Source organism: Phaethon aethereus (genome assembly GCF_964289735.1).
Source record: "Phaethon aethereus genome assembly, chromosome: 9".
Classification (NCBI taxonomy): domain Eukaryota; kingdom Metazoa; phylum Chordata; class Aves; order Phaethontiformes; family Phaethontidae; genus Phaethon; species Phaethon aethereus.
This window is the reverse complement of record NC_138585.1, coordinates 21,776,083-21,795,605: the sequence shown is the minus strand read 5'-3', so window position 1 is coordinate 21,795,605 and position 19,523 is coordinate 21,776,083. Positions and strand designations below refer to the sequence as shown.

Sequence of the window (19,523 nt, the reverse complement as noted above, 5' to 3'; positions counted from 1 at the left end):
CAGTCACTAGCTGTAGGCAAGTCTAAGTTTGGCATCCAGGTGCAGTTGGCAGAACTGCATTGGGTGTGTACGTGAACTGTCAGAATGCCAGAGCCTGTTCACTGGCTGGACTGAAATGTCCTGAGAAAAAAGCTTTCGTTCATAATTTCACTTTTAAGCTGGTTGGAAATACAGCACCTCTGGCTGTGCCCACCAGTTGCAATCCCAGGAGGGAAGTATCTCCTTATAAATAATAAAAAAAAAAAAAGTGCAAACTAAACAAAGCTGAAACTACATTGGTCTTCCCTTTTTCTAGAATTAGGCAATCCTAATTTCTTCTGTCTGATATGCTGTCTCTTCCACTAAATTCACATAAATCTCATGTCTAACGCCCCATGTAATGAGTACTGTGTTTATCTCATTCATTAAAAGGGCCTTAATGTAAATTAATCATGGGATATATCAGTTCTATTCTCATAATTATTTCGTATGTTTCTGTGTTCTGCAGTTCAAAGAGAAGGTGACTAATCAATCACCAGCTTGTGACAGGCCCAAGAGTAGGTCTGTGTGAGAAAGAAGATGCTTCAAGGAATTTATCTTCCTTCCACTGAATTATGTTACCGTACAGAGTTAGTCTTGTCTCCTCTAAGATTCACTGCTTCACACTGATGTCTTCAAGGGGCAGACAGAGGTGAATAAGGATAGAGGAGGTCTGGCAACGGCTTCAACTACTAGAGAGCAAAGCTGCTTAAGTATGCAAGAAAGCTCCTGCTGTGTTGTCAATCCGAGAGAGATGTTCCTCCTACTGCAGGTCAATGTTTGCCAGGCACGACCTTTACTTGGGGAGCATTTTAGAGAATGAAGTAGTATGAAAAGCTATAAATTGTATTACTAGCAAAAAAGAATCATTATATCATTCTTCTAACCAAAATTTTTTTTCATGTCTCTGTCCACGTTGTCCTTTTACCTATAAAATTCTTACATTTTTGGGCTAGAATAAAATATTCCAATCATGTAATGACACAAACTAAAAATCTAGCATGAGAAATTGTATCGATGTGGACATTGCTAGACTCAGGATCTGATGGGTAAGACTGACTCTTTCAGTTCAGATCTTACCCTGATGATTATTGCTCTTATCTTACTGCCTGAGGGTTGCTTTGCCTGAAATGCAGTTTCATAATTCAGTTTTCTCTGCTGACAATCAAGATAATTTCTTCACAATGTCTAATGTTTGTAAAGTGGGTAAAAAAATTGAAAGACACAGAAATTTGAAGGGAACCTCTCCAGGAAGATGATCCAGCTAGTGAATATTTCTAATGATGACCGTTGTGCATTCTTTGTCCCCTCAAATTCAGTAGAATTTAACCTTTTCTGTTTGTTGAAATTCAGGAGAGGGACCACTTGATGTTGGAAGATGGACCATTAAGGAAATTTGTGGTTGAATCAGAATTTATGAGAGCACATACAGAGCTCCCTGTTTCTAGTTTGTTTTTGTTGATTGTTCAATATCCGGGGCAGGAGGGATCATAACAGGGGAAGAGAAAGAATTGAGTGCACATTTCTGTAGTAACTGCTAGTTCTGTAATAATGTCCCTACTGCTTTATTGAAAACTATACTATAAAGTACTGTTGCTACAATAATGCTGAGCACTTCTCTACTGCTGTAAAGGAGGCTGACCTGGATTTCAGGCTGTGTGGAAGATGAGGGAATCTTGGTTCAGATGCAGTTCCAGCACTCTGGCTGGGCTGCAGCGACGGTGAAGTTTTTGCCTTACCAGTGAAATGAGTTTTCTTATGTCAGAGGTCAGATGACTCCTTCCTCCTCATCAAGTTGTCCAAATTCTGGTATCCCATACGTTTTAGATAATGCCAACATTTTTCCATCTTTCATTTTGAGATGGAATTTAATGGGATGCCACTGTACAGGTTGAACAATTCACTGGTCCCGTTCCTAAAAGGAAGCAGTTTTTGTCCTTTGCCCAGGATTTCCTTGCTTTCTCCAAGATTTTCCATTCCTTCCGAGAGCACAGGAACCAAGTTCACAAATTATTTGTGGTGTTCTTGCCAACGCTTAGCAGACATGACTCATCGAATTTTAAATATGTATGCGAAATTTGGCACGATTCAGGAAAACCTTCACCCTCACCTTTGGAAAAACTTAGGATAAAAGCAAGCTACTGATAATGCCAGAGCAAGGATACCTTGCAGGGCCCTATCCTGAACTTCCATTTAATCCTTGCTGTTATTCATGAAAATGAAGGCTAGCTATTTCAGCAATAAAAGATAAATCTTGTTGCCATATAGAAACCTTTAGATGACTAAGCAGTGCAGAATACAGTATCACAATTAATGACCAAATGGCAATTCCAAAGTATTAAGTGTATTTTTAAAAACAAAATTTGAAAGCCTGGAACAACAGGGTGGTTTGGTTTTCTTCCTGGTACAATTTTACCTGAACCACATGCCACATGTCTCTTGTAAGGTAAGTCATCTTTGCATAATTTTATGTGGTTGAAAAATGGAAATATCTACTTGTTTAACCATATAGAGCTATGCTGTTTTCACATACAGCCTTCTTAATATTTGCCTTGGTCAATCATTTGCGCCTTGAATGAATGAACTTGAATTTATTATTGCTCACATATATTCCCTGTTTTTGTTGGTGTCCTTTTCCTTCATCCTAATGTATTTGTAATTTTAGAATGTATTTTTCCCCAATCCTTTTCTAAAGAGGTACTTTAGAGACCTATACATGTGTGTAATGACTTAAAACAAAAAAATTCTCATCAGATAAGATGGATGCCATTTTTGTTTTCACAACTGCATGTTTGCTTCTCCAGGTTTGATAAAATCCTGCTTTACCACCCAGATTTGTGTTTACAGGACTACATGGTTGGCCATCTCTTTGATTATGTTCAAGTACATGATGTTTGTCCAAGCAAGGGCTATAAGTACTCTGTGAAAGAGCATTTATTATGCTCTGGAAAATAGAGTTCTCGATGATGTTTCCGAAAGTTCAAGTGTTCTCTTGATGCAGTTTGACCTCCTCTTGTACATGCATGTGATTATCTGCATGTTTGAAGTAGGTGTCTATTTTATCTTTCTGTATCTATGTACCTGCAGTAATAACAACTTATGTTTCATGTGTTTGCATAGCAAGCGTGCACAGAAATGCGGCCAGCCTGTGTATTTCAGTACACTGTGCATGCATGAGTATGAGAGTTAGTTGGGAAACAGGCTTCTCATCCTATGAAAATTACGCTGTTTCAAAATGTGTTCAGAATTGTGGCAGAAATTGGAAACGTGAAAACTGTAAGGCTATTTTCCTATATATTTCTGTTTTAACACAGCCAGACTAACTCTAAAAATGAAACAATTGAACAAAGTTGAAATGCTTCTCTTTAGGAAATTAAGATATCAAATGTATTATAGTTCTAAAATGAAATACTTCAATTTTACTTAAAAAGAATCAAAAGCACTTCCATGTAACGTTTCACTGCAATTGACACTCATTCTGTCTTTGATTAACAGTGTTTGCATTCACAGGACATTGTTCTTATGACCTGTCATTTCAGACAGGAGATTACTTTCTTTTTCTGGATGTGTAGGTGCAAACTCATAGAATCATAGAACAGTTTGGACTGGAAGGGACCTTTAAAGGCCCAGTCCAACCCCCTTGCAGTGAGCAGGGACATCTTCAACTGGAGCAGGTTGCTCAGAGCCCCGAACAACCTGACCTGGGATGTCTCCAGGGATGGGGCATCTCCCACCTCTCTGGGCAACCTGGGCCAGGGTTTCACCACCCTCATGGTGAAAAATTTCTTCCTTAGATCTAGTTAAATCTGCCCTCTTTTAGTTTAAAACCATTAGCCCTTGTCCTGTCACTGCAGGCCCTGCTAAACAGTCTGTCCCCATCTTTCTTATAAACCCCCTTTAAACACTGTCAAGCTGCGGTAAGGTCTCCCCAGAGCCGCCTCTTCTCCAGGCTGAGCAACCCCAACTCTCTCAGCCTGTCCTCTCATGAGAGGTGTTCCATCCCTCTGATCATTTTTGTGGCCTCCTCTGCACCCTCCCCAACAAGTCCATGTCTGTCTTGTGCTGAGGGCTCCAGAGCTGGATGCAGTCATGCTTCACTGTTTTTCACGTTGAGCCTGCGAAGAGCCAGAGGGGAGTGTGCCCCGTGCCCCTCCTGCCCGACTGCGATGGATTCTTCCCTACAATAGCTGGCAGCTTCTGCTGCAGCCTGCAGAACCTGTTTGTATATAAAGCGCTTCTAGGCACCTTCTGTAAGGTGCAAGCATCTTCCCTAATGACTTAATGGTTGTAGCTACTATAGGAAGGAATGCCTGTTTTTTATTTGCTATACGATAAAAAGGCCACTGAAGAAGGACAGTCTGCAGCCTCTGGATATTTTGCTTTCATTCTTTGTGTTTGAGAGTAGCCAATAAATCCTCCTCCTCACTGCTGTCCGACTTTGAGAATTTGTTGAGTTCTGACATAATGGGACTGGATTCTGACATAAAGCCGTTTCAGTGAAAATTTTAAAGCCAAGTTTAAATCACACCTTTATAATTTATTGTGTACGTATGTAGCTTATGATTTATTTTCTAAGATGTCCCATCACAGCTGAACAACTCTGTTTTGTTTAGTTTAGCCTTAAGTCTGTGTAATTTGTAAATGTGTATTTGCTTGAATAATTACCCCTGAATAAGCTAAACCAACTAGGCTGGCAAATACAGATTACTGTTTCTTCTTAGGAAAGTATGATCAATGTGACTTTATGCTTTAGTATAAATACTAAAGCTACTAAATATCTTTGCAATTAACTCTTATAAAGAGGGGGATATAAATCATATTAAACACGTGTGAGAAAGAATCATTAGAATTTAAAATTTTGTCACTACCAAGGTGACACTGCTTAATGAAAGTTTGAAATAATAAAATTTCCAACAGTGTTAGGCATCAAATGATACCATGTTCTTCAATGCTTTATAACTAAAGCAATGTTCTTAGAGATTTTAAAATAAATAACTATCTTTTTAATATGACTGAAAATAAGAATCTTGTATTTCAGAATACCTGAAAAAACTAGACTTGCATTTAAATTAATTAGAAAATATGAAAAAAAATAGATTTGTTGTTTTGTATAGCTCGCTGGATATCATGAATTAAGAAGTTACAAGTCAAGTTTTAGTTTTGCCTTCTACTAAAGGGAAACTCGAGGACTGTGATTTGGGATAGAGGGTGGAGGTGGATGTATGAATAAAATAAAAGAAGGAAAAATAAAGTTGAAAATAGATATAGAGGGAGGAGTCTACAGGATGAGCATTATCAACAGGGAACTGACCTATGTCAGCTCGGATTTATCTGGGGCTCTGTAACCATAAAACACAGAAGAGGTTCTTTTCTGTAGGCTATAAAAAGGCTTCGATTTTAATTCAGTCTCCCTGGGAGTTGGTAGGCAAAAAAACCTGCTATAATCTGTAAAAAGCAAGTCAGCAAGCAAGTTAAAGCTCAGTATCTTTCTAAAAATGATACTGGATCAGCAAAAACAACCTGTCGGAGAAGCTTCAGTAGAGCCCTGCCTGGAATGGAGCTGCGTTAGCTGGGCAGATAGAACAAGGGGGAAGAGGGAGCATGTAAAATGTGTCTGTGACTGGATTTGATCTGCAAGACCAAACTCTATCTAATTGAGGTTAAGGGACGTCTTTTTTTCTTCCTGTTTTGGTACAAATTGCAGTTTTAGCTGTCATTGTAATGTAGTGTGCAATTTTTTGGTAATAAAAACTAGACACAAAGAATCCTTTTTGACTGTAAGCTGACACTGTGAGTCATATTGAATTACTCTGGAATTTTATTGTATGAGTTGGAATATTGAAGGGAAAAAAGAAAACTTCGAGAGTAAGGTGCTGACAGCCATCAAGACAAAATGCCATGAATCTGTTTGAAGAGGAGTGCCTGTAGGTAAAAACCACTAGTTATTTCACAGAATCACAGAATCACTAAGGTTGGAAAGGATCTTCAAGATCATCAAGTCCAACCATTAATCCAGCGCCACCATGTTCCCTAAACCATGTCTTGAAGCGCCACATCCAAACGTTTTTTGAACACTTCCAAAGATGGCGACTCCACCACCTCCCTGGGCAGCCTGTTCCAATGCTTGACCAGCCTCTCGGTGAAGAAATTTTTCCTAATATCCAATCTAAACCTCCCCTGGTGCAACTTGAGGCCATTTCCTCTCGTTCTATCGCTGGTTACTTGGGAGAAGAGGCCAACACCCTCGTCGCCACAACCCCCTTTCAGGTAGTTGTAGAGAGCGATGAGGTCTCCCCTCAGCCTCCTCTTCTCCAGACTGAACAACTCCAGTTCCCTCAGCCGCTCCTCATAAGACTTGTGCTCCAGACCCCTCACCAGCTTCGTTGCCCTTCTCTGGACATGCTCCAGCACCTCAGCATCCTTCTTGGAGTGAGGGGCCCAAAACTAAACACAGGATTCGAGGTGCGGCCTCACCAGTGCCGAGTACAGGGGCACAATCACTTCCCTACTCCTGCTGGCCGCACTATTTCTGATACAGGCCAGGATGCTGTTGGCCTTCTTGGCCACCTGGGCACACTGCCGGCTCATGTTCAGCCGGCTGTCAACCAGCACCCCCAGGTCCCTTTCCGCCGGGCAGCTCTCCAGCCACTCCTCCCCAAGCCTGTAGCGTTGCACGGGGTTGTTGTGACCCAAGTGCAGGACCCGGCACTTGGCCTTGTTAAACCTCATACAGTTGACATCCGCCCATCGATCCAGCCTGTCCAGATCCCTCTGCAGAGCCCTCCTACCCTCCAGCAGATCAACACTCCCACCCAACTTGGTGTCATCTGCAAACTTACTGAGGGAGCACTCAATTCCCTCATCCAGATCATCTATAAAGATATTGAACAAGACCGGCCCCAGAACCGAGCCCTGGGGAACACCGCTTGTGACCGGCCGCCAGCCGGATTTAACGCCGTTCACCACAACTCTCTGGGCTCGGCCATCCAGCCAGTTCCTCACCCAGTGAAGAGTAAACCCATCCAAGAGCCACAAGCCACCAGTTTCTCCAGGAGAATGCTGTGGGAGACGCTGTCAAAGGCTTTACTAAAGTCCAGGTAGACAACATCCACAGCCTTTCCCTCATCCACTAGGCGGGTCACCTAGTTATTCACCTAGTTATTTAATGACAGCCCCCACCCACCCCCCAATATCTTTCTGTGTGGAGCAATATTGAAGTTCTGTGATTTAAATCTGCCTAGACATTGTTGGTCAGGTGTATCTCTTAGTATTGTAATCAACTTCAGTTAATCCAGATATGGAATGAATTGCTTTTCTGGGCTCTGAGAGCACGTTCAAATTCAAATTGTACAAGTCATCTCTTTTTGGCTTGCCTCACACAGCTGCTTGGAAATACATTAGGTTGTTATTTTTCAAGGCATAAGATTATTTTTCTCATTCCAGGTTTCTAATAAGACAGAAAAAGAAGCTTAAGGATAGGGAATCCTGTGCTACTAGAGAGTCTGGATAAATAGTGTCTAAATTTGGCCAAGAAGTTAGGGGAATTTACTTTCAAATGCACAGTTTAGTCATTTGCAGTATATCACAGCGGCATTTCTGTATAATTACCCCAAATTTATCTACAAGATTTCCCAGTTTGGGAATGGCCAAGTGTCATAGGACACAGAATACATTGTAAGTGTTTGTTTGCTACCAGAAGACAGCATGCTTGGATTTTGAGGCCCTATATCAAATTTTTCATAAAGAAAATAGAGAGTGGAAAGCTCACCAGGGGATTTCAAAGATTGTGTTATTTTGAAATTATTGTAAACAATGGAGTATAGAGTTTTCATGAAAACTGGGTTCTAAAGAAAGGAATTTTTGTTTTATAGCAAAAGCAACTCTCTAAGAAATTATTCTTTCATATAAAAAACCCCTGAGAACTCACCTCTTAAAAATCACTCTCAAATTCTGCCTCACATTCTTTCCTGATGAGTTTCTGTCTTGTGTCTGACTTGTTTTTATTTTACGGAATGATGAATGATACCCTTGGTCATACTTCCTCAGATCTTTTCCTTTTCTGATAATGCCGCACCTAGTAACATAAAACAGACCTGCACTTGCACTTGGCTTCATCGAGTCCTGACCACAAAGGAACAGACTGATCCTACTTATACTGAGTGCCATTATTGTAAAAGAAATCAATAGTTAGGCACATTGTTTTCTTAGTTTAATCTTCAGCATTTCAGTTGAACTAGAGACAGTCATCAGAGGCATGCCACAAAACCCACAAAGACAGAAGGTTTCCCTCTGTTCCTTTTTTTGCCTAGAACCAAGTGAAGGACAAAGTTTGAAGGATAACTTTGCGTATTAACATCTCTGTAGAAATACAGTAAGTATAAAAAAGATGGCTATGGCTGTTTACTTTGTCTTGCTATTTTGGACGACAATGGAGGCTTGGGTGGTAGGAATCATGGGGAGACAGCTGTGGTTCCCTGATTATCAGAGGAGTGCTTTTGGCTGAAATAGGAGCAGTATCTCCTGTCAGAAAGCGTAGCAGAGTTTACACCAACAAACAATTTGGCATACTTGGGCGCAGCACTGTTATCTCCCCTTTTCTTTCTTCCTTTTCTCTGATTTTAGAGAAGAGCTAGTTTTATGTTTGCAGCTTTCTTTGCGTTTGTTGATGTCCAGCTTTGATCTACAGCCAGTTTGAGTTTACTTTTATGCTCTGCTGAATGCTGCCTTCAGCCTCAATTTCAGAGCTGTGCAAATAATATAGTGAAGCGTTTAATTAAAGTGAGACGCATGTCCTGATTGCAGACTGCCGTCTTCTCAGATGCAATATGCAGATGTATTTTGGAGATTTTACTTTAGGCAGGATGACTAGTTGAAAGTTATTTACTTGTGATTGATCATACATTGGATGGTTCTGTTACCTTTCTTTTGTGAACAACCTGAAAATAGTAGCTGAAGGTTGAAGGACAAATAAAGGACACTGACTGTTATGAAAGAGAGGGATGTAGTTGGCCTGAACAGTTACAGAACTGAGGTGTTGATACTCCTAGAATTACATATGTGCCTTTTGAAGATATTTTCTTGATTCTGAGGGATAAGCAATCCTAAATATATTGTATACATAGCATTTAATATTTAGTTTTCTTCAATACTTGAAGTTTCTCTAGGTCATCCATTTCTGACACTCTTTTGGTGAGTAGGTCTGAACTGGCAGGAATATGACCTTAACTGTGCTCCTGAATATCAGTCACTTTCGTAGCTGCAGCTTCTATTCTCCCAAATACGTGTGTAGAAGCTGTTCATTAATATGAGTCAACAGATTGGTATTTGATAAAATATATTCAGGATTTGAGGTTACTGAAGTGTGGCACTAACAACAGGTAACATTAAGAAGAAAAGATTTTTTACTACAGCCATTCTGTATGCTACTTTTGGTTTTGTTTTCTGTATAAATTTACATCTTTCAGATAAAATTTCTTTGAGATTGCTCAGTCCTGGCCTTAATGTATTTTCTTAAGGAAATAATAGTAAAACTATTTGCTTAGGTGTGGTGCTTTTCTACCCTGGGATTCCCAGCCTTGATAGCTAAAGCAGATGCACTTCTTATCTGCACTGACTCCATCTGCATTTTGGTGGTTGAGAGAAACATCCCTTCTTGGATGTACTGGCTTTGAGGTGTTTTTTTGCTGTGGGTTTTTCCATTAATCTTTTTCCTGTCTTGTGTGCCCCTGGCAAATCAGCCACGATCAGCCTCTTATACATCTGCATCCAATACAGACAGGGGCTAATGCTGTTATTAAATTCCTTTCCACATTCAAGTGGACTGAATGATAACAATGTGATATGACAGACATATTTCCATTATTGTTTTTGACCTATCTGACGTCCCTTTTTTTTAATTGCCTCAGCATTGGCAAAGAAAGCAAAGTTTTAAAATAGCATCCAGCATCTTCAAGACCCCAGCTGCCACCTGCTTCATACAGTTATTCATACTTTTCCTTTCCAAGACCTGTCTTACTCTTTTTCATCCATGACTAGGTGAAGTACGCCGTTTTATTTGCTTTCATTTTGGAGATAAGTAGAAGAAATTGGGAAAAGATCCTTGACTGTCTTGATTGTGACATTTTAAGAGCGCTTGTCTTTTCTGGTTTGGGGGGGATTTTATCATAGTTTTTAAGATAGAATGTTTACAACTCATTGAGCATCATCTTGGGACTTGGAAACTAATAACAAGTCTAACATAAAATAATTTACTTTTTCTAAAAATGTTTGTTTTGCTACCTTCCCCTACTTCATTTCATGCATGGGGGAATACTACTGAACTCCATATTGTACATCGCAATTTGTTCCTAAATAGTCTTATCTTTCAAACAGCATAGCATGAAACAATTCGAAGAGTAAGTACCTAATTCAAATGGATAAAACAACTCATTCTTTAGCAGTTTCCTAGTTTTAGGGTAAGAGGATTTACCGTTGCATATCTAAACCAAGTCCGCAAGTGCTTTTTTTGGGCACCTGATAAAAGGATGAGTTCTCTTTTGTTTTCGAACAGAATTACCCTACCAAAGGAAAGTAGTGTATCAAATAAGGGTAGTTGGGGGTGTGGTATTTTTCTTTTTTGAAGTCTGGAATGTGTAAAATGAGGATTATGTCATGTTGTAAGCATTTCTAAAAAAAAAAAAAAACAAACCAGAAAATTTAGTCTTTTTTCATTTTTTCATTTTTGGAGGTGTTAGGAATGTTGTGATTAAAACAGGACTTCATACCATGTAAATGGACTGTTAATTTCTCAGTGGATTATTGAGAGGGTAGCAGTCTTTGGATTCAATAGGCTTCTTTAATATTATTTGAGAGGGGTATTTTTTCAATATTTTATTTTATGCTAGAAGTAAAGGGTCCAATTAGTTGAGCCCCAGTGTATTAAGTAAAAATAAAACTGACTACTCTGAGCTCGTGTTGCTGTACTGTGTTTGATGAGATGTTGTTATTAAGTAGTGCAAAATATTTTGTTTTTTATTACAACTTTTACTAAAGTATTCAAGTGTAGAAGAAAGGAAGGGGTAGGAATAATTTTTAATACTATTGTTATAATTTCATGTTTACCTGTTAGTTTCTGGACTGTACTGCCAAAATGTTATGACTTTGTTCTAAACTATTCCAGTGGCTTATTGACTTCATTTGGGAGTGGAGAAGCCATGTGTAGTTTTACTCAAGGGAAGATTGTATTCTGATTTTTTGTCATTTTAAGTGAAGTTAGACTGAAATTAGCTGTGCAAATATCCAGCTGCTAGGCTACATGTGATGTTAACAGGATGTGATAACTAACTTTGGTAGACATGTGCAATATTTTTACCCACAGTTCCCAAAAGGGTAAAATTAAGGGTCAAAGATTTGTGATGAGAAGACAACCACTTGGAAGTTACAGTGAAATACAAGTGTGCAAGTATCCCAAAGTACTGTCCCCAAAGTTGGACAGTAACAAGAGGCTTAGGTCATACTTATTTTCAGGCAAGCGCAAAAGAAAGACTTCTAATACATTGAGCTTTGACATATCCTTCATGTGGAAGATGTGTGATGAAAGCACATGCAACTCTTTGTTATATTATACCCAGCTGCTTTTTCATTATGTAATGACTTCTTACACGCACTCTCAATGTATGAGTGTATTTAATAGCTTTGGCATTGGGGCTTACTTTTAACATTTGGAGCAAAGAACATGGTTTGCAGAGTGTTTGGGGCAGCAGGGAGTCAAGTTCTGGTTCTCACATAATTAAAAAATGAGCTGTGCTTTTGTAGGGCCTTTTATTCAGCCTGTTCTTGTTGAGCTCATATGTTGCCTGGGAAAGACCGGTGAGCAGCTCTTGAAGATGCAGTTTGCATCCATAAATTAACTAAGAACGTCCAAGGGCAGTTGCTAAATGCATTAATAATTGTGCAAATATGTAGTTTTGTTGTTTACAGAGCGGTGGATAGCACCCTGGAGGAGCAGCTAGCAAAAAGAAAGAAGAAAAGCAGCACATGAATGTAGATGGGCAGGGATCTCATTTTCACCCAGGCATACTGTAGAAGTAAATGGTTTGATACTTCATTATTTTACATCTTTGTGTATTGATTTTGCCTCAGGAAAATTCAGTGTAGTTTCTCTCATACAGATGATGAAAACTCCAATTTTTGGTTTGCCTGAGGGTAAGTGGGAAAGGCATTCAGTCCGAAGGAATTAGATTTAGAGGTCTCCCCAGAACTCAGCCTAGATGTAACCTCTCAAATCATAAGACTTTTGAGACTCTAATAATTAATGCATCTAAACTGTATCCACCTACACATCTGTAGGTACAAATTAAAATGAAGCTGAGACCTACACAATGAGGTAAAATTTGTGTGAACTTCAAGGAAGTATACTGGTTAATACTGTTTCCTCATTTTAGGTGAATTCTTTATAACCAGACGCATCGGATTAGGTAAAATATAAAATAGCTTCTGCTAGTATAAAAACTTTTTCACTTGATTTTATCATTATTTCCAAATACAGTGATCACACAGGAAAAAATTTATATTGGCTTTCAGCCTGTAGTCACCGGTTGAATTTTGTTATAAAATAGTTTTCAAGTTCTTTAGTTATTAAAAACTCCACGTATTTCAGAAGGAACTGTATAATGCGCAAGATTTTCGGTTCCTACATTTCAGTATTTGGTGTTAAATCTGATGCTTGCCTGTACCAGAAGTGTTTTGTAACTTAGGCTGACCTTTCTAAGTACTTGGTTTATACAGCACTGATGACATGTTATGGACTTAGAAACTCGTTAACTTGAAAATTTAAAAGAATGCATTTAAGAAGACAGGAACCTTGGCAATTTTTTTTTTTATTATTATTTCAACTTAAATGTTGAAGTGCAAACTCAGACAAAATATTCAGATACAGTTGTATAAGGGCAGATAATTTCCTAAAATACCTGTGTTCAGGAATCTAGTAAAATTTCACACAACCTACATATCCAGAACAACTGTTGCTAGAATTTGAACAATTTTTTGTAGAGATGCCCAAAATCAGAACTGTTGCCTTTGTCAGTAAATCCGTGCTTAAGTTACCAAAACTGAACTGAAAGAGCAACTTTTCCATCTTGTACTGCTCCTCTTATTTTAATTTTTAAACACACTTGTAATATTCTTGTGTCGTCTTTTATTTGTGTTTTATGTGAACACCATGTTGGCACTTGGAGGTTCCAGAATGTCCTCAATGGTGTCTCAAGAGCTTCATAACATTCTAAAATAATAATGTACAAGACTTATTGCTATAAATGTGTGAGAAAAATGCCCTTGGTCATTCTTAAATATATATATATATATATATATATATATAAAAAAAATCCTTGAATACACATTTTGAAATATTTTTCTATCATGACCTATGCTTGACATTTAATAATAACTTAGACCTTTACATTTTCTTACAGTGTCCTGACTGAACAGCTGAAGATCTTCATACTCTAAATACTTTAAATTTAGTTGGAAATTACTCTGATTTAAAAATATGTATTAATTGAAAAGTGTAGTCTGTTATCACCATGGTTATCTGAGTGTAGTGCTTGGGTAACTGATGGATTATAAGAAAATACTTAATTAGTTAAAGTAGGTTGCTCAGAAATCATATGACACCATGTAATAAAGCTGTGTATTAGTAGAGTATGTATTACCTGTATATTTTCATAAGTGACCAGTAGAATCATTCACTTATTTTCTGAAAGACTTTACAAGACTCTGATTCCTTTTAAGAAAATTAACAGAAGTGAGTTACTGTCCCTCACATGGTTTTAAATACATTCCTGTAGCTGGTGGGGGCTGACTCATCTGAATCAGCACCACTCATTATAGCCCCTGGCAAAAAAAATGGGTTTTTTATCACAGCTGATGTATTAAGAATGAAAACTGCAAAGATATAAATTTATCTGTCAGATAGAATTCTCAAGCTCTTTGTTATTACAGCTATTCCTGATCAGGAGGTGGGGGTAAGGTAATTGCAGAGCTCTGCTCAGGTGCTTGTACTTACGCAAACAACTTAGTTTCCGGGGAAGGAGCACCCTCAGTGATGCACGGTTAGAGCTGTAGCCTGAACTTTGTCTTCTCTTTGCAGGCAGAACTTGTTGATATACAGTATGGGACCGTGGAAGACTTGATCCGGATTCAAGCCATTACAAACGTGACCAAAAAAATTGCACTTTTGAAGCTAGGACAATCACCTTTGCTTTATAAGGTTAGTTAAATACTTGCTGCACTTTATCTGAATTAATTATTTGGTTTTTTTCAGTTTCAAAATATCAAAAGAAGGACTTTCTCATTCCGTCCCAGGAGGTCAGGATTTACTGGCATTCAGATTCTTTCTCAATACTAGGCATTTTGATCTCTGGTGCCTTTTATGTGGTACAGTTACTTATTTTGCTGCATGTCTCCAGTGCCCCAGTAGTATGCTCTATTTTCTCTGGTGTACTATAAGCCTTTTGGCAATTGAAGAAATCCCTAAAAGAAATGCGGGGGGAGGCAACTGAGATCCGGAATAGTTGGATCTGCGTCTGCTAAAAACGTACATATAACACTGCACTGGCATATTTTGTTTCTGCACAGTTGGTGCGCAGCACTTGGCCTGCTGGCTGCCATTTAAGCACGCGGTGAGGGGAGACAGGGCGCTGTATGTGCTCGCCTGGCCGCAGGCTTCGGCGGGTCTTTCCCGTCCCGCTGGGCTCTGGCTAAAGCTCAGCGCTTCGGGCCTCGCTACGGACGTGCTGCGGCCAGCACTGGGATTGCGAGCCAGTAACCGATGGCGTACGCCACAGAGGGACTGACGCTCTGGCTTATGGACTTGTTTAAGAAATGACATCGTAACTTGATTTCATCATGACATAACATAGCCTTGCTCTGTGGAGAATTTGCCTTTGCCACCTTGGTTTCTGCCATCCTTACCACCTCAGAGGAAGAAAGGGCCTGAGTTGGAAAAGAGCATTAACTTCTGTGGGGTTTTCTGCTCTGTAAAACGTGTGCGCAGGCTACCCTGCGACACACAGGTAGGCCTCTGTTCCCCCCGCCATTAACGATCAGTCACTCCTGTAAAACACCAGGATTTACTGGTTGTGGGTTACCACCAGTTCAGAACGAGAACCATGTTTTTCTTCCACTCCCTCCTTCCTTCTTCTTTGGTTGCAGTTATGTGTGGGGAGGGCTGTACGTGGCTATGCGTGTGTCCTTCTTTCTTCTCCAACTCCAGCGCTGGCAGAGAGTGCAGAGATAGAGCTCGCTAGTCCACTTGTACAGCAGACATAATGCACTCAACATATAAACCACATTTAAACTCTAAATGTCAAGTAACTGCCTTCTATTGCAAATATTTTATAAACAAAAATGCCATTTTGCCTTTCAGAAAATATCCTAGTCCAGTAAACATTTAAACTATTCATTCCCAATTCACAAAAGCAATTATAAAAGAACAGTAACTCCAGATCTTATAATTAAGAGAATCTGGATCTGCTCTGTTGGCCATAGAAAGCACAGTCGGGACCAAAACACAGGTTTCAGAGAATAACCACTTAATATTTTTTCTATAGGAATAATATTTGTCTCAATAAAAATGCCATTTTCAACTGAGTAACTTTAGCTGTTTATTTAAATTATTTAGATGCAATCTAATTACGCCCGTGAAAGGTCAGTTATCATTGTTGGAACTTGGCTGCGGTGCATCATTTCCACCAATGGATCTTCTACTGCTTTTCACCGCTAACTGACAAAAACAATGAAATACCAATTGGGGCTCATAAAGTAGGAATTTGATAAAGATGAAGTTTGCTGCAATAGCACTGTCTACAGTGCCTATGAGGTGGACTTTTTCCCGATTTAATTTGTGTTCCTGTAAGCACTTAACTATGTCTAAATTAGCAAGTAGTTCAGCCTGAAGGAGTAGGGCAAAACAGTTGGTGCTGAGGACAGGGCGCATCTCCAGAACACTCAAGTTTGCCTTGGCTGTAGTCTGGTCCCAAGAAATGAATGCTAAGTGGTGGCCGAGGTGTATTAGCCACGCTTCTGGTGCTGTTCCAAAAGAATCCATTTTGCACATTCAGAGTCTATTACACAATATGAACCAAAGTGTGGTAGGATCAGGGGATTGACTTCAAATCCATACTCAGGATCTGAGCTAAAAATACAACTCCCCAAATGTAGCTTTTGTGTTCTACTCACACAGGTAGGAGTCTTGCCCTTTATTTCTTGTGTCTTCTTTTTGAGGTTGTAAACTGTCTTTTTTTTTTTTTTTTTTTAAAGAATATAAATTTTATCTCCTTGGTTGTGAAATAATTGTAAGCTATTAAAATTATGAGAAAATATGTAGGAGGATATCAGAAATAGATTCTTCTTTTATAAGGATTATTTGAAGTGAAAGAGAAAGATTGCCTTAAACAGCAAATCCTGCTGGTTTAAATGGGCCCACTATCTCACCACTGAATCCACTTTTTGTATCTTTTTCCTCTTGCTAATGTTTATGTTTCTGTACTTACTGAGTCTCACATTTCTGTTTCAGCAGATACTTCCCTCTGCCTATATTTTCCTTATCTCTGTCTTCCACGTGCTTGGTTTTACATCACATTAAAACAGAACACTAGTTCGTAACAGAGCTGGCACTATATATACAAATGTTTTTACTGCTTTTCTTTCTAATTTCTGTATTTAACTTGTATTTTCCACATTTTAATGTTCTTTAATTTCTCATTATTATTACTTTGTATTATATAAATATTTCACTCTGGATTTGGGCTTTATTTTCATAAATCCTGCACCGAGGTTTAATCTTCGTAACAGAGTTTCTAATCATGTCTCTATTTCTGAGCTTTGCATTTTCCCTCACATGGTTATGTTTTTTGCTTCCCTCTCTTTTACTGCCATCAACTGCCGTTTTTCATGTGTTTTTCCTCTTTTCCCTTTTTGTGTCTTTAATTTGCCTTTTTTTCTTTTTAATCTCAACATTGTTTCTCTCCATATTGCGTCCATTGGAAAAAGCCTGAAAGAAATAATAAACTGCTGCTGTCAGAAAACTCACCATGAAAACTGACCAATATTTCTTTAGTCTTTACATCACATTAGCAGGAAGAAGTATGTGCTGGTAGAAAACAGCTTGATGTATAAGGGAATAATTTATAGAACTAAGACCAAGTGATGGAAATTTGAGTATTTGGAAAAATAATTGTATTACTGACAATATTTTTGCTGTAGAGGTTTAGTTTGGCATTTCATGGAGATTGGATAGGCTACAAAATTTGGGGGAGGATCAAGGTTGAAAACAATTTGGAGCTTCGATTTTCAGCCTTTCATCTTTCAGCTGGGCCCATCTCTCAGTTCTTCAGATACACTGAAACCCACAGACAGGGTTCAGAGCTTGGAGTAACTTGCAATTGGAATATAGAGGGAATTTGAAGTATACGGAAAAGCCTATACTGTTAGAATATGCAGTTGAATCCTTAACGTGAGTAATTCTGACTAAATTGGGTAAGGTTCATAGATTTAAGCTGCTTTGTGAGAACAAGATTGCTAGGAATCTGACCTTAAGTTATTTGTGTAACTGAATATGATTTTTGGATTTTATTGGGAGCGTTGTCTTTCTGTTCCACTGAAACAGAACGTAGCATCTGATCAGGGCAAGAGGGGCAGCAGTTATGGCCGTGGGCACATTTCCTAGAGTATTGTCAGAGCCACATGGACACATCTCGGTCCCTTAAGCTGGACCTTTTCAAATAAAGAATATGTTACTGCAACCGCATGATAAGTTATACATATAAAAAGAAAGAGCATGCACCCTGCCTTTGTAGCAGGGTAAGGTATCAAAAAGAGCATTGACTCGGGGGAGAAAAACAGGTGGATCTTACATTGCTGTGATAAAAAGAATAGATAAATAAGGGATATATATTAACGTACAAAAATCACAGGGTCGAGTGGAGGTTTAGAGAGGGGTTTTGCTATAGATACAACACTATTTAGATCAGTAAGGGAGAAAGACTCTGTAGTCTATCATAAAATTAGTATTAAAATGGGAGAAAAGAATGGTAGGAATGCTTAAAGGGCTGGAGTTAGAGGATGGCAAAGGCAGAGCCATTTTCAAATGCAACTGAAAGGTTTAGGAATTTACTACTCCCAGCACCTGGAGTGACAATTCCCTATAGCAACACAAAGTAAGCAGTGGACTGAGAAGTGAAGCATATGAGTACTCATATGATGCACCAACTTGGTAGAGTCACGATGCTAGTAACCTTTGGCTAAAGGGTGTAGTGATGAATAAGTGACAGAAGGAAAAAACTTAAACTGCCGTGGCTACTCCTAAAGGGATCTTGTGACTTGTCTGAGAGACTTGTAAGAGCTGGGTTGTTTCTGAATAAGGAGGGGACTGGATTAAGGAAGACAAAAAACTTTCTTAAAGAGAAAGCTGAAATAAGACAAATGTAGAACAGAAGTGAAGCACAACTTCTGGAATCAACTACCATAAAAAAGATAGAACACTTGCTTCTTCACGCCTTCAGAGTGAAAATGACTGCCTTCTAGTGTTCTGGCTAGAAGGCAAATTTGTGTTTTGGTGGAACTGAGGTTATTGGGATCACTGGTGAACTTCAGTAGCTGTTTACATACAGGAGGTCAGAGCAGACTCACTAATGTCCTTGAATCAGGAGGATACATAAATGTGGGGAAAGATGATGAAATGTATTACTAGTGATTAAGCAAATCACTTCTGCGATGTAGAATACTCTCTACAGAAAGAGCAACTTCAGTTGTCTGCTGTGTTTGTAGACAAGAAACATATTCAAATAGCATAAAATGTGTGGTGACAGAAAGATTGATGAAACGACCCCACTAGCACCCAGCTTGTCTGCCCTAAAACTCATCTGAGTGTGTGTCACCACTGTGAGCACATAAAAGAAGTCAGAGGAGGCATTTTTTCAGGGAGAACTACACAGTAGTTTCAATATCCAGCCTCTGGAAATACCATCACCAGATTAATTTTTTTGAAAAATGTTTTGAGTCTTGATCATGATTTAATCTTTTGGGGTTGGGATTCAAGAAAAAGCCATAATTTCTGTCCTAAATTAACTTTTAATAGAGTAACAAAAGCCCTGAAGGCCAAACCACTTCATCTTTAAAATGTTCACATATTAACATTTTTTCCACATCCATTAAATGAAGATGTTGTTCTAATGTGTAAATATCTATATTTATTTTAATAATTTACTGCCTTCATAAATATTCATAAAATTGCTTTTTAACCGTCATAAAGCTTAGAAATGTGGATGCTTGCATGTTTATGCAGAGGTTATTGGCAGGCACTTGCAGATGAGGATTTACTAAATGGAAAATATTAAAGACTCCCAGAATAAAGGCAATTTGCAAAAAGGCTTCTATTTAATAACTGCGTTAGTTTTAAATGAGTTTACTTTGAAAAAAGTAAATTTGAATTTCATTTTTCTACTGCCTACACTGTTTTATTTTTTTCC

The 19,523-nt window shown here is 38.7% G+C and overlaps 1 protein-coding gene across 1 annotated transcript in view; it reads left to right on the top strand.

Moving 5' to 3' along the window:
- NAALADL2 (N-acetylated alpha-linked acidic dipeptidase like 2) overlaps window positions 1–19,523 on the top strand; it is a gene marked incomplete at both ends in the record, with an annotated part of 379,117 nt that overhangs the window by 150,918 nt on the left and 208,676 nt on the right. Inside the window, one exon of the mRNA XM_082003692.1 lies at window positions 14,144–14,263. Coding sequence (XP_081859818.1) covers window positions 14,144–14,263 — 120 coding nt within the window. The remainder of the gene's footprint in view (window positions 1–14,143; window positions 14,264–19,523) is intronic.